This window comes from Ictidomys tridecemlineatus, chromosome 8, assembly GCF_052094955.1.
Source record: "Ictidomys tridecemlineatus isolate mIctTri1 chromosome 8, mIctTri1.hap1, whole genome shotgun sequence".
NCBI lineage: Eukaryota > Metazoa > Chordata > Mammalia > Rodentia > Sciuridae > Ictidomys > Ictidomys tridecemlineatus.
This window is the reverse complement of record NC_135484.1, coordinates 8,570,983-8,586,356: the sequence shown is the minus strand read 5'-3', so window position 1 is coordinate 8,586,356 and position 15,374 is coordinate 8,570,983. Positions and strand designations below refer to the sequence as shown.

Below are 15,374 nucleotides of genomic sequence, written 5' to 3'. Positions count from 1 at the left end.
GTCTCTTTTGGGGGAGAGGGTGAAAAAGGACACCATGGAGTTTACCAGAAGGAGGAATGTGAGGCATTGTCAATCTGGAGAGTAATCAGAGACCTGAAAAATGACATCTAAATGTGTACAGGTAGCCCAGGGACAGAGTGGAGAGTTGCTCACACAGTGGGGATGGTGTCTAGGCTCTCTCTCCTAAACCAGGAGGGCCATCTTTACCTGATACCCTGACATTAATCTACTTAATTTCCCGTCCCTTTGCAAGGTGTAATGTATTTCAGTTATTCCACCAAAGAGAAAACAGGAATTCCACAGCAGCTCACCATGTCGCCCTGACTTCCATTAGTCACCCTTGTTTCTTTCGTTGGCTGGAGTCTGAGCCTTCCAGGCTTTTCTTAGCTCAAGAGTGAAAACCAAAGCCCCCACTATGAGCTGCCCTGGACACATGGATGTTGAAGCAGGCCTGGGGCCCTCAGGAGAGCAGATGACAATTCCAATCATCTCTAGGAAGGTCTAAATACCTTCTTCCCCATTTCAATCAATGCTCTAGATTTGAAATTTAGTACCCAGTGGCTCAGGAGGCTGAGGCAGGAAGGCCAGCCTCAGCAATTTAGCAAGGTCCTAAGAAACTTAGTGAGACCCTGACTCAAAATTAAAAAAAAAAAAAAGGTGGATGGGGTGCTGTGGATGTAGCTCAGTGGTTAACTGTGCGTGGGTTCAATCCCTGGCATGAAAGAAAGGGAGAGGGAGAAGAAGAGGGAGAGGGAGAGATAGAATTAGAGAGATAGAGAGGGTGAGAGAGAGAGAAAGAGAGAGAGAAAAGAAAGAAAGAAGAAAGAAAGAAATTAATTTGATAAACCTTGCCTGGTGAGACTCAAAATCCCACAGTAGTTTTTCATCTTCTCATGATTAACTGTAAATTAAAAATCAAAACAGGAGTTTAGGGGCTGAGGCAACTCCCAGGAAGCTGACCCATCTTGAAATCTCTGTCCTAGAGGGCATGATGCCCAGGCATTGTAACTCTCTAAGTACATGAAATGTCATTTCTAAAACCCCAGTTTCCTTATTTTGAAATAAGGGTGTTTTCAAAATACCTGAGGTAATTGCATCACTGAGTGGTGGGGATGCGGGTGGGCCGTTAATCTGTGCCTGCCTTCTTCCTTTGGCTCTGCCCCTTCTTCCCAGCCCTCGTCCTCTCTCCAGCTTTGTCCTTTCTGGCTGCCCTCCTGGTTCAGGACCAAAGACAAGGCTTTGTAAACTTCAGAAGGCTGTTTGACGTTCCTCGCCGCCTCCCCCTGGGACCTGAGAAATCCTCTTGGCCCCACTCATTTTTCTCCCCTGCTTCTCCCTCAGCTTGAGGCTCCTTTTTCAGGAAGAAGTGCTTTGAGGACAGGATGAGGGGGGGAAAGTTTTTAAATTCAGGAATGGGGAGCTCTGGGGTAGCAATTAAAAATACAGACCAACTTACAGATTGTTGTGAAGCAAAAGGCCTGTGAGCTGTGCTGGCCTGGGCTGTGTGGTAGGCCCAGGGGATGTGTTTAGAGGGCTTCTGCTTTCAGGGAAAGTCCTCTCTTGGAGGGCTGCCATCAGCAGAGCTGCTGGGGGTGGGGAGCTCAGAGGAGCTCTGAGGAGGGAGAGAAGAGGCGGATTTCTAGACCACCCGTAGCTGGAGTACTCCTTCAGCTGTATTTAAACCTTCCAACAATCCCAAGTGGTAGCTACTACCCTCATCCTCATTTTGTGGAGGAGAAAGGGGAGGCTGAGACATAATACAGTGTCCCCTGGAGCCCAGGTCCCCTCTGAGTCCTCACTGTGGCCACCTGCTGGGATACTTGCGTGGGAGGGCAGAGTCTTCAAAGCTACTCAAACAGCTGTGTCCCCATGTACTCCATGAAAACCCTACCAAGAGTGTTATTCTGCTGGGTGGACTCGAGAGGCAGAAGATGAAGGTAAAAGAGCAATGAGAAGGTCCCTACGGTGAAGAGCACCCAGTGGGAGCCTGGTACCCAAGTGGTGGGGACCCGAGAGGCAGTTCAAAAAGGGGTGAGGGAACTCGGCTGCAGGGACGAGAGGGAAGACTGGAGCCCGCTCTGAGGCCTGGCCAAGCAGCGAGCAGCTAGCTTTGCAGCAATCTTAAGGCTCCAGAGAACCAGAGGAAACAGAGAAGGGGGAGAGGAGCAACAGAGAGAACTCGGTGAAGGAAGGGGAGGTGGAGAGGGCTCCAAGAAGCTGGCTGAATGTTGCTTTCTGCAGTGAGACGGCAGGTGTGGTCCTCGGCAGGTGCCCACCAGAAGAAGGTGACTCCAGTAGGAAGGGTGTGCTTGGGGAGAAGGAAGAAGGAAAGCAGGCAGAAGCATGAGCCTACCCTGGCTTAACACTTGGGTTCCCTTCCTTGGAATTTATTGAGAGTTTCTACTGTGAAATGGCCCAACTTTGATCGGGCAAATGGGAGGAAGGGTAGAGAGGCTACATGGGGGCGGGAAAGACAGTGGAATAAGATGGACATCAATACCCTAGGTACATGTGTGACTGCACATATGGTGTGACCTACATCGTGTACAACCAGAGAAATGTAAAGTTGTGTTGCAATTGTGTCCAATGAATCAAAATGCATTCTGCTGTCATATATACCTAATTAAAAATAATTAATTAATTAATTAAAAAAATGAAATGGCCCAAGATAAAACTATGTTGAAATGTCAGGGAGACTAAGCTATATATTTGCTTGTTTTTGCTCATTTTTAAAAATATTTATTTATTTATTTATTTATTTGGGGGTACTGGGATTTATTTTTGGGTACTGGGTATTGAACTCAGAGGCACTCAGCCACTGAATCCCATCCCCAGCCCTATTTTGTATTTTATTTAGAGACAAAGTCTCATGGAGTTGCTTAACACCTTGCTGTTGCTGAGGCTGACTTTGATCCTCCTGTCTCAGCCTCCTGAGTCACTGGGATTGCAGGCGTATACCACTACGCCAAGCTGCTCATTAAAAAAAAAAAAAAAAAAGAAGAAGAAAATTATTATTTTTTTTTGTAATTGGACACAATACCTTAATTTTATTTATTTATTTTTTATGGGGTGCTGAGGATTGAACTGAGGGCCTTGCATGTGCTAGGCGAGCACTCCACTACTGAGCCACAACCCCAGCCCCATTTTTGTTTTAAAGGTAAGATTAAGTCATTAGGTTTGTACTGATTTTTTTTTCTTCTTAAATAATGTTCTAGGGCTGGGGATATGGCTCAGTGAGAGCACTTGTCAAGCATGCATGTGGCCTTGGGTTCCATCTCCAAGACTGCAAAAAAAAAAAAATTCTTTATGCAGTGGCTTCAAATTCCACTTGTCTGGGAGACATCTGCTCATCTCTGAGGTACAAGATTGCTGAGGAATTGCTATCACATAGGCGCTCTCACTTGCTTTGTAATTGGCTATGACCTAACAGATTCATTCTTCAGGTATTTGTGAGTATGCTCCTGTTTCATTTGAGAATATGTATCATACATTTACAAATTCCCAAGAGGTTATTATGTATATTTATCATTACTATTACTATTATTATTTTGTAGTGCTGGGGGTGGAACCTGGGGTCTTGTGTATGTGATACGCAAGTGTTTTACCACTGAGCTGCACCCCTGACCCCAGAGTTTGTTTTGCTTTGTTTTCATTGGGATATTTTGCTGGTAGTAAGACTTCTTTGGTCTGATTAGGTTCAAAACTTGTTGCTCAAGAAATTCTCCATGTTTTTAATATTTTAACAATATATGTGCCACTGAACTTTTATAAGACAATGAGAAGATTTTAGACTAAGGTTTCAATTTGCAGCAGGTTCACGGTGTTTTCTTAGTTACTCCGGTGCCTCTGGTGCCACAGCTGGTGCCAATGGGGAGCAGCATAATGCTCAGCTGGAAACAGACCCAGACCTTGATCTTGGCGCTTCACCACCTCAGTTCTCAGGTTCTCAGTCCTGAGCTGTTGCAGAGCAGAAATGGTGAACGTACATCTTGGAATTTATCATAAGGGATTTAATTTGGCTCAGGTGCCTTTTTGATTAGGATTTGGAGGTAAGCGTGTTGTCACGGGATGCATTCATTTTATTTTCTACATTGCATGGGAGAATTTTTATGGAAAATCACACAATGTTTCAATAATGGTTCTATAACAAAATTACTTCCTGCTTAAAATAAAACTTTCAGAAGTTAGAAAATGTACTCCTGGCTGGGAATGGTGGCATGTGCCTGTGGCTTGGAGGCTGAGGCAGGAGGATCACTAGTTCAAGGCCAGCTTCATCACAGCAAGGCACTAAGCAACTCTGTTTCTAAATGAGAGACCCTGTTTCTAAATAAAACACAAAAAACGGGCCGGGGATGTGGCTCAGTGGTTGAGTTCAATCCCTGGTAGAGAAAGAAAGAAAAAAAAATACATGAACAAATTAATGTGTAAAATATTTCAGAGTCATACATATATTAATTCTCAAGAGCATAGCTACTACGCCTGATTTCACAAGGGAAGAGCTTTGTCTTTGCCGTACAGGTTTCGGTCTTACTGAACTAGATTGCACCAAGGAATACTCTATGGCTCCACTCACCTAGATCCTTGGCCCAAGATTTTTTAATTTTTAATTTTTGTTTGTTTGTTTTTGTTTTATTTTGGTACTAGGAATTGAACCCAGGGGTGATTTACCATTGAGTTACATCCCTAGACCTTTTAATTTATTTGTTTGTATTTTGAGATAGGATTTGCTTAACTTCTGAGGTTCCTGCTAAGTTGCTGAAGCTGGCCTCCAGCTTGCATCCTTCTGCCTTAACCTCCTGAGTCCCTGGGTTACAGGTGGGTGCCACCGCACCCAGTAATATATGGTGTTTCTTAGTTCTGACCTAGCACTGACATCTGTTTTAGTTTTTGCATACAGCTTGCCTGTTTTACTTAGTATATGTGCATTGTTTTCTTAGGAACACGGTAGATGATCACAATATTCTATTTATGCATGTACTGAATGTAATGATTATTTTGTTCTTCGACACCTTGTAATACCAAAACAAGCAGTAAAAACGTAGACATTTATGGAATACTTTTTTGGGAAAAAAGCTTATTTTGTACTTGCTGAAGAGAATGTTTTCATAGTATTACGTATGTCATTCTTGCTGGAAGTCCTATTCATTCTGTGGTCAGCACTTGATTAGTCAGGGCAAGTCCTGCCTTTAAAATAACTTTCTGAGAATTAGTAAGCTTCCTGTTTCATTGTGTCTTTTACCATCTCTAAGTTGAAGGTCAGCCTCAGGAGGCAGCGTTCCAGGCTGGCACAGTGCACGGTAGCCAAGTGCTGGAGTTGGGAGGATGCTGGGAGGCTGGCTGTTCCTTTTAGGTCACGCTCTTACGAGAATTTCCACAGTAAATTGTGCACAGCCCATTCCCATACCAAGTACATGCAGTGTGTGGTTCATAGATTTCAGATGATTCGTCTTCTGCTCCTTTAAAGCGGATATTTCAGAATCAACATTATTAAGCCCACATTCTGTTGAAAGAAGACAGCCCCTGGGTTTCTGCCTAATGACAAAACTGACCCTTGTGATTGTCCTCTCAAGTCCCTCCTCCCTCTGTGATGTTTGGCGATGTAGGGCACTAGGATTGGGGGGTGCCTTTTTCAGATTTAAATTACACTGTGGTTTTTGGAAACGAACAAAGTGTTCCTTTAAAAGGAAATGCTCGAGTTTGCCAATCTGCTATGCACTCGGTTATCAATATTTCCGTATTTGTAACTATGGTATTGAAGTCAGCTGATAAGAAAACAGTAATTCCTTCTCCCTTTCAAAATGGTAAAGAAAGAAAGAAAGAAAGAAAGAAAGAGAAAGAAAGAAAGAGAGAAAGAAAGAAAGAAAGAAGAAGAAAATTGTAACAAAGAACTGAAACTGTAACCTTGAAGGGAGTTCCCCAGCCTGTCTGCAATGGTTACTTTATGTTTAATTTCAAAGGAATTCTCAGGCTCCACAGTCTGGCACTGGTAAATTTGTTACTTTTATGCTTGGAAAAGTACTCTGACTTGGTAAGGGCAGTCCAAAATGGTGATTCTAAGGTGTTTTGTTTTCTGACAAGAGAGACTGGCCCATGGTTCTGAGAAGACTATGGGTTGCAGTGTGGGCCCATCAAGTTCGCCATGACTGTGGGATAGGAGGTCCATTTGGATCTATTCTGTGAGCAGGGGAAGGGGCTGGCCGCTGCATGGGCAGGGCTTGAGGTCTGGTTTGGGAAGTTGGTGGTAGAGGCTGGGGTGGAGGCCGTGAGAGCACTCAGAAGAAGCTGGTGGGGTGGCAGGAAGAGGAAAGTAGAGAAGGAGATCTCCCTGGCGACTCCTTCAAGTTCAGAGCCCCAGTGATGAGTGTGTGTGTGTGTGTGTGTGTGTGTGTGTGTGTGTGTGTGTTTAATATTTTTGTTGTCCGTTGTCAATGGACCTTTATTTTATTTACTTATTTGCAGTGCTGAGAATCGAACCCAGCGCCTCGCACATGCTAGGCACTGAGCCATCACCCTGGCCCTTAGAATATGTTTTTGATCCATTGAATTAATGGGCTTGGCAGGAAGATGTCTGGGAACTATTTAAAAAAAAAAAAAGAGTACAGAGGAGTGGAGGAAGGCATCCGTGGGCGCGGAGCGACAGGCAGGTCAGGGTCAGAGGGCAGCCGTGCTGGTGAAGCTGGAGTGGGGGGGCGGCTGCTGCTTTTGAAGGAAGGGCGTGGGCAAGTGATGCGAGCGAGCTCATGGACACTTACTGGCTGTAGAAAGCTCACTGGAGTGTGGCTCTGCGGATCATGACAGGGCCACATCCTATGTGATTCTTGGTGTGATCCCAGTGAACATGTTGTAGAAATAATTTTAATCGTCTTGCCCATCATTTTTGAAATATCTGTATTCCTGCAGTTATCACTTTTAATGTTATCGAGCTCCTCCTTCCAGGATCACTTGTTACTGTCTTGCTTTATGATTATTTGTCCCACAAGTGTGCTGAGCCAGCTGCACTTTGACTCCTGGAGAGCATGATTTCCCAGTTCACATAGTCCTTATTTTGATTCATTTTCCATCAACTGTAGTGCCTTCTCAAGATTTTTTCCCCAGGAAGAGCACATGGTCTAAAGATGTGTTTTCTAAACTCATTGTTTATAATTTTATACTATATATTTTTTCATATCTGAGAGTGCTTTCTAGTGACTTTCCTTCATGAGCAGTGACTTCTCTGGGTTTTAAAATCCTGGACTGCAACCTTTTAATCAAAGATGTGCAACAAATGCATCCTCATTATATTTTGAAATTTAACATTATAGAGACGTCAGGGGTATTTTAAAATTTTTATTTATCATTTGGTTTCTATGCATTAGAGACACTGTTCCCCCCTCACCCACCACCTGCATCCTTGTTATTAAAAATAGTTCCTAAAGTGTGCCTAGGAATAAGTCTCTTCAACTGATTTCCCCCTACCCCCCTTTTTTTCTTGAGATCGGAGTCTCCCAATGTCTCTGAGGCTGGGCTCCAGTGACCCTCCTCCTCAGCCTCCCCAGTGGCTGGGGCTATGGCATGTACCCCCTCATCCAGCTTCTCCACAGTGTTTGTTGTGGAATAAGAAATGTTCCTTTGGGCTGATTATTCAGCCCTGGGAATCTGTTTATCAACCTCTTAACGGTTTCTTTGATGGGAACTGACTGTTCTGGTTATTCTTCGATGCCACCTGACTGGTTTCTTCAGTGATAATGTCTGACGTGTAGGTCGGCCTTGTCCTGCGATTGTTGGGTCTCCTCTGCGGTGAGTCAGGTCTCCTGCAGGTCTGGAGGCGCCTGGCTGAGCGGCCTCTCTCTGCTCCTACTGGGCACTTCTCTCTGCCGTGGCCTCGTTAGTTTCCTAGACCCTCCTCCTCTCCAGCCTGGCTTCTCCTATCTTTTTCACAATGGTGGTGTGACATGTTTGTGAAGACTAATTCCCTTAGTGTGCAGGTTCAGCATGGCCACTTCTCTGTCTCCCAGACGCCACATCTCCTGCCCCAGGCATTTTGTCTGATGCTCTTACTGTCTCCTCAGACCCCCAGCTGCGGCTGTCCGGCATAAGCCTTCCTCCCTGTGCCGCTCTCATGGCCCCTCGGGTGATGTGGGAAGGTGGATTGGCACCTGGCACCTGGCCCAGTTCCCACAGTGCAGGCCTTGACCCACCACAGCTCCGTCAGGCTGCAGTAGAGTTTCTCTTATTTCATCAACCAGATGTAGCAAACCAGAAGTCACAGCCCCAGACTCACTCTCGTAATCAGAGACCCAGGCAGCCCAGCCCTTGTTGCTTTTTGCACCGAGTTTAATACTGATCAATGCCTCATAGTGGGCCGTGGGTTCACCACCGTGCCTGCCCCTCCCTGCCATGGTGCCAGCCACTTCCTCCTCCTGGTACCTGAGTGTGTCCCCCCACCCCACATGTTTCTAGGGCATGACACATGCTAAACTTCAGTGCACCCTGCTGTGGGCTCCACCCATCAGGCTCCCACCTTATCACTGGTTCTCAGGGTGCCCCCTGCAGAGGGGCATCTTCACAGTGCCTAGGGCTGTGACTGGCATGGGGTGTGACTGGGGGCTTGCCTGTCTCTGAAGTTAAGGAAAGGACAGTTATAAATGTTTTGCAAGAACTGTTGGTAGCAGCTCGATGAGATCATTTCTTTATCTTCATCTTGATTCTCTGACTCTTCATGGTTACTCAGGATTGGTCTCTTTTCTTGTAAGAAAGTCAAAATCAGATCAGATGCGCTTCTGGAAAAACCCCACTGGTTTGTAACTGCAAAGCATCTGAGATACAAGATTATTTGAGGTAAAAGCTTTCAACTGTGTGCACACACAGGTCTGTTCTAGCTGGGAATCCCCAAGCAGTTGGACAAACTAGCAGTTAGATTTTTTTTCAGTTTTACAATCCATCTTCTTTATTTGGCTGTTTTCAGCTCATGCATCTGATGAGCCACCAGGGCCCTCTTAAGAGCTCTCTGGAGGATTCCTTGCCATTGGGGCACTGGTGGAAGAGCAGATCTGCACAGATGGACTTGCAGATAGTCAATGAATTCTGATTATGCAAACCAACTTTCCACCTCTTGCATTGACTGACGAAAATACCTTAATATTTAAAACACTCACTTTTCTTTTCCTTTTTTGTACCAGAGATTGAACTCATGGGAACTTAATCACTTAGCCATATCCCCAGCACCACCTTTTTTTTTGTATTTTATTTAGAGACAAAGTCTCACTGAATTGCTTAGGGCCTCACTAAATTGCTGAGACTGGCTTTGAACTCAAAATCCTCCTGCCTCAGCCTCTAGAGCCATAGGGATTATAGGCATGTGCCACTGCGCCTGCATATGTTCACTTTTCTTGGTGTATAAGGCACAGGTGCCATAGCTTATGCCTCTGCAGATGCAAGCAACTTAGATGCAAAATAAAATTGCATTCCAACATGTGGCTCACTGGTAATAGTAGTGAGATCAAATAGCTTTCTGTTAGGATCCTCTATTCTCCTTAGCGTTTGTTGAATGTCTGTGGACTAGAATTTTGCGAAGTGCTCTTAAACAATTGTTTCTTTTTTGCTGATGAAATTACAGCATTCGAAGGGTCAAGACCATGAAGGTGGATGCTGAAACCTCCAGAAACACCATCTGTGCACCAGGTGCTTGGCTATGATTCTTCTAAGAATCCTCCTGCAGGGGACCGCCTAGTTAGTGGAAGGATCGTCCTCTGACTCCACAGCTCCTGCTCTCTCCACACCCCATGTGTTTGCCTTTTGAGATGCATTTATGGATTGATTGAAAATTTTTAAATAAGCAAGTCATGATTTTACCTGAGAGTGTTGACCTAGTAAGCTCTTAAAATGTTTCAAGAAGCCCTCCTAGCCCAATTCTGATTTAATCATCTGGGAAGAGGCATCAAAGGCTTCCTTTGGTTACTGTCATGAGGCATGCCACCCTGGGTTGGCCCTGGGGGGACAGAGACTTCAGAATTGACTTGCTTCTCCCATAGACGAGAGTTGCTATGTGGTGCTCCATCTGAAACTCAGGACTCGTGTAGACAGGAGTCCTTATAAAAGTCATTATGGAGTAATTGCTTATATAATGGCTAGTTCTGTCTGAAGGGGTATAGCTCAAAGCTAGCAGTCAGAGGAAACGGCCTCCAGTGCAAAAATCAGTGGTCTTCATGTAGCTTAGGATGGTGGTGGGTTTTTTAAATTAATTAATTAGTTTTACAGTAGAATGCATTTTGACATATTGTGCACAACTTCTCATTCCTCTGGCTGTACATGGTGCACAGTCTCTCCGGTAGTGTAATCATACATGTATTTAGGGTAACAATGTCTGTCTCATTTTACCATCCTTCCCATCCCCACAGCCCCACCCCTCCCCTCTCTTCCCTCTACACAAACCAGGGTTCCTTCATTCTTCCCTATCACCATCCCCACCCCACTATGGATCAGCATCCACTTATCAGAGAAAACATTTGGCTTTTATTTTGGGGGGATTGGCTTATTTTATTTAGCACCATATTCTTAGTTATAATCATTTACCTGCAAATGCCAAAATTTCATTATTCTTTAAGGCTGAGTAATATTCCATTGAGTATATGTATCACATTTTTGTTATCCATTTATCTGTTGAAGGACATCTAGGTTGGTTCACTCGTTTAGCTACTGTGAACTCAGCTACTATAAACATTGATGTGACTGTGTCACTGTAGTATGCTGATTTTAAGTCCTTTGGGTAAAAACTGAGGAGTAGGGTAGCTGTGTCAAATGGTAGATCCATTCCAAGTTTTCTGAGGAATCTCCATACTGCTTTCCAGAGTGGTTGCACCAATTTGCAGTCCCACCAGCAATGCCTGAGTGTAAGGGATGGTGATGTTTTTACCCTTTCATTCATTAATTCAGATTAGCTCAAGAAACTCTGAGTTTGTGCCCAAATCTCTGTGGGCCAACTTAGCTGTTCAAACTTCATGAGGACTCAGTGGAGATTAAATGAGATGATTAGATGGTTCTTTTAGGGGACTGGCACTAGGGGACCAGGGTTTTAGTTTGCTCAGTGTATAGGTCCTGAACTGGGGCTGGAGAGCCTTTCAGTGAGAGGTATCTGGGGTATTTATTTGCTCAGGTGTGCCCACCTTCCTTACCTCTGTCTCCTTGACTGCCTTTCATCTTTTGGATTGGGCATCTGTGGGTATGGTCACTCCTCGAGGCCAGCCTGTGTCTGGTTGGCTCCACAGATGGTATGAGGGCTTTGGCCACATGGGTGAGGAAGTGTGGGAGAGTAGACGAGTTCCAGCAGGTCACCACTTCCAGAGAAACAGCCCAGGAGGGGCAGTCCACCGGCCAGCTGCAGGCCCCCTCCTGCCCACCTCACCTGATGATCAGACCTGGCCTGCTACGTCCCCAGAAATTGAACACCCAGTACAGGAGCACTTCACAGGGTGTGAATCTACCTCTCATTAACCTCTCCACGCTCTCCCTGATGATGATGATGATTTTTTTGTGGGATTGACCTCAGGGTTCTGCCCATGTTAACCAGAGCCCTCCACTGAGCTCAGCCCAGCCCAGCCCTCCCTGGTTTTCCGATGCTCTGCTGGCCTGCAAGGTAGAGGGGAAGGCTGTGGAGAGGCTACGGTGCCTGAAGGTATTTTGTGTAGATCTAGAAGGTGAGATATTTGAGTTTCTGATTTTATGGATCAGCCGTTTTTCTGTCTCCCTGGGAATATATCATGGTTGACTATGTTACATATTTTTGATTCTTAATGTGGTACCAAATGTCAAAATTCTGTCATAAAATTTTTAAACACTGTAGATTTTCCTTGTTCTACTCATTAATGTAGAAACCAGAGAATAATAGTTCTTAACCAGATGACGGTAGAAAGTTGATTGAGGTCTTCTGACAATTACTAATGCTAGAAAAAGATAGGTAATTTTAAAAAGGTAGATTCGCATATATTTGTGGTTTTGTTTACATTAACAGCATTCATAAGCATTAACTTTAAAAATGTTCCTTAGAGGGGTTAGGGATATAGCTTAGTGGTAGAGTGCTTGCCTAGTATGCAAGAGGCCCTGGGTTTGATTTCTTGCACCTAAAAAAGAAAAAAAAATCTATTTGAGTTCATGTAAGTCCATATAGGTCCATGTAAGTCCATTTTTTAGGTTATAGCCTAAACCTAGCAGAGAATTCATTTCAACAAATCAAATTAAAAAAAAAAGACTTTCCACAAAAGTTAAAACTTCAATTTTTAAAAACTTGCATAGGCAAGGAGCTGTCAAGTTTAGTGACACATTTTATGTATTTAGAGTGATAATATTTTTGCTGTGTGGGGCACTAAACCCAGGGCCTCCTAATGCTCCCATTGAGCTACACGACCCCCCCCCAGCCCATCTGGTGTATTATTAAACAATTGATAATATCTGTTTCCCTTTTTACATCCTAAAGGATATTAACAATTCTGGTTTCTCCAGAAACGTCACAACTGTCGAGAGCAAAACACACTTTAGGCCCTCAGATTCAAGCAGCCAGCACATAAGGAGCTCTGTGCGCAGTTATGTGTGAGAGCCAGCGGCTGCGAGGCCTGGTCCTGGGGGGCCACCAGACCAACTGGCTGACCACAGTTGTTCCCCTGATGTCAGGTAGTGCCCTTGGAACCACCTCCCTGGTCTCTGTCAAAGCTTATTGACAGAGAGAATGGTGGACTTCCGCTCCTCCCCGGAGCCTTCTCAGGCCTGTTGGTGCTCTGCAAATATCCTGGTAAACACTGTCGCTAACCTAGGGGTGACCTTCCTCTTGGCCGACTGCAGAAGGCTGAACGGTTCTGGAGCTTATCCTTTGTGACATTGCTTGGTATATATACCACCATTATCATGGCAACGCGATTGTTTCCATAGCAATTCGGTTTTGCTTTGTGTGTATTCAGAAATATTAAGTTTCTTGACCTGCGTTGGGCACAGCATATGCTAATATGAATGCATCCCATGTACCTTAGCATGGAGGGTACAGCACACCACGGCAGGAGACTAGCTTTGTAGATTGGTTAACCTCAGTAAGAAATAGGTAAAATGAGGTGTTTGGTCCTTTTAAAATTAATATGTTGTGATATTCCCTTTCTCCCTCCCTACATCCACTACTGTGGCAGAAACAGCACTGTTCGTATCTATTCTAAGGCCTCTTTTCTGCTTGCTTTTCAGAAACGTGAAAGCAAAAACTGGGGAATGGTTCTTTGAGGAACGAGCCAAAAAATTTCCAACTGCAGGTAAATGCTCTTAAAATTTTTACTATATGTAGTCCTAGTTTTAAAATATTTGCTGCTATGATTTTTGATTATAAAAAAGTTCATGGAGCTGGGGTTGTGGCTCAGTGGTAGAGCAATCGCCTCACAGGTGTGAGGCACTAGGTTTGATCCTCAGCAGCACATATAAATAAATAAATGAATAAAATAAGGGTATTGTATCCATCTGCAACTAGAAAAAATTTAAAAATAATTCATGGGTTTAGAATTAAAAGACAAAATCACAACAAATTTAGTTATAGATCAAATTGGCTTTTATTTGCAATTTATGAATGGGGCAGCCTCTACTGTACAAAATAGAAGTCAGCTCCCAGGATGGCCATGGCAGGACAGTGGCTTTTGTAAGGTGGGAAAAGGGAACAGAGCAGTGCAGAAAGCTGATTGGCTAATATCAGAAATTACTTGGTGGGTTAAAGCAGAGGGGGTCCCTGTCAGCTGACTCAGAGGAGGTGGAATCTACTCTTTTCAGGAAAAACTGGTCTGTTTGGGGATCTAACTGCATCATTAAAATGTCACTTTTCTTCTGCAGCATTTGGCATGAGTGACTGTTTTGGTCTGGTCTGGTCTGGTCTCTTGGGGGGTCTGGTGGGGGAACTTGGTCCAGAACAATGGCCTCCCGTGACTTTAGTTCACAGGCCCTGATGACTGGTCCTCCCGTTCCACTCGAGTTTTCCTGCACCTTACCGCACACCATTTGTTACCTGTGCCTGTGGCTCTTCCCACTCTACCCCCACGAGATGAGCTCCCTTCTTTAGGACTCCTGCTCCAGGGAGTTTCCTTGACTTCCTGCTTCTCAGAGTGACAGTTCCTCTGGGAGACCAACAGCTTCTGGTTGGTACATTTCTTCTGCAATTATTGCAAAGCTCCTTTTATTATAGATTTGTTTGTGTGCTTTTGTGTGTGTGAGTGGAAACCGTGCTTTTAGAATCTTGTTCCCCTCTACAGCACCAAGGACAATTCTTCCCTCATGATCCTGGGTCACAGTAATTACCTGAAGACCACAGAGAGTGAAGAAGAGCATTGGCAGGGAGCAGGGGAGGAGGCTGGCTGTGGCCTGTGAGTGGGTGTGTGCAGCTGGCCTTAATGCCATGCAGGTATTAAGGTAATAAAGTGTTTTCAGAGTAAGACACGGTTATGTGCTGGGGCCTTCTGGAAAGCCACAGAGTGTTCATTGTAATGTCTGGGAATCACTCTCCTAGTCCAGCTGCTGCCCCCGCAGGTGCTGTCCTCCCCTTAAAACACAAGCCAGGCACAGCGACAGCAGCACAGAGCCTGCTCTGTTTTTTATGGCTTTGTTTGGTTTCTTTAAAATTCTTGCTGTGTTGGGGATGTCGCCCTTCTTCAGGTGGTAGAGACTCCATTTTTTCCCTCACTTCAAATCCTACTTTATAAATTGAACCACGAGAACTGAAGTTCCTGTCATCTCTCAATTTCAAGACACCTCCGTGGTTTTACACGTTGTTGGAAGCGTTGGCCCCATTGTCTCGTTGGGTAGATGAGTTTTCAGACCAGAATGTGTGTGTGCACCTGGGTGTGAATGTGTGTACCGTGGGTGTGCTCATGCAGGCATGTGTGTGTGTCTGCATGTGTGTAAACTCACCGGCTCACGCCTCACCCTCTTTCAGCACCCCATCCTCTGGGAGAAGTAGGTCGCCATGGTGATACTCAAACTATAAAGGGGAGTCAAAAGAGCTAAGCCTGACACCCCGGGGGTCCCTTTCTCACCTTGTAACTTTCTACAGGAAAGAAAATGACAACAAGAAAGGAAAACAAGAGAGCAAGGAATCCATCTGAGAATAAATCATTCTTTTTCTGTGGCTGCTGTTTTTATCAACGTATAAAGCAAACACCAAAAAACGAAAACAAATCTTTCTCTACAAGGTTTCCTCAAATTCTGGGAGGACTCATTTTCTTTGGCCTATCTCCGAGCGGGCTCAAGGGGTACAGAGAGATCCAGAAAATTGCCACGCTGGGGGAACAGGCTGGGAGTGGTTCTGGGAGCCAGGTGGGTGGGGTAGAGTTTGTAGCAGGGGAGTCTGGAGAGGTCATCAGGGGTCAACTGACAAGGCTTGTGTG

General features: G+C 44.8%; 1 protein-coding gene across 6 annotated transcripts in view; it reads left to right on the top strand.

Moving 5' to 3' along the window:
• The window catches only part of Sytl3 (synaptotagmin like 3), a 60,302-nt gene that overhangs the window by 2,995 nt on the left and 41,933 nt on the right, over positions 1-15,374 (top strand). For all 6 annotated transcript variants that reach the window (XM_040283495.2, XM_040283494.2, XM_040283493.2 and 3 more), the window contains one exon: positions 13,198-13,262. In XM_040283495.2, coding sequence (XP_040139429.2) covers positions 13,198-13,262 — 65 coding nt within the window. The remainder of the gene's footprint in view (positions 1-13,197; positions 13,263-15,374) is intronic.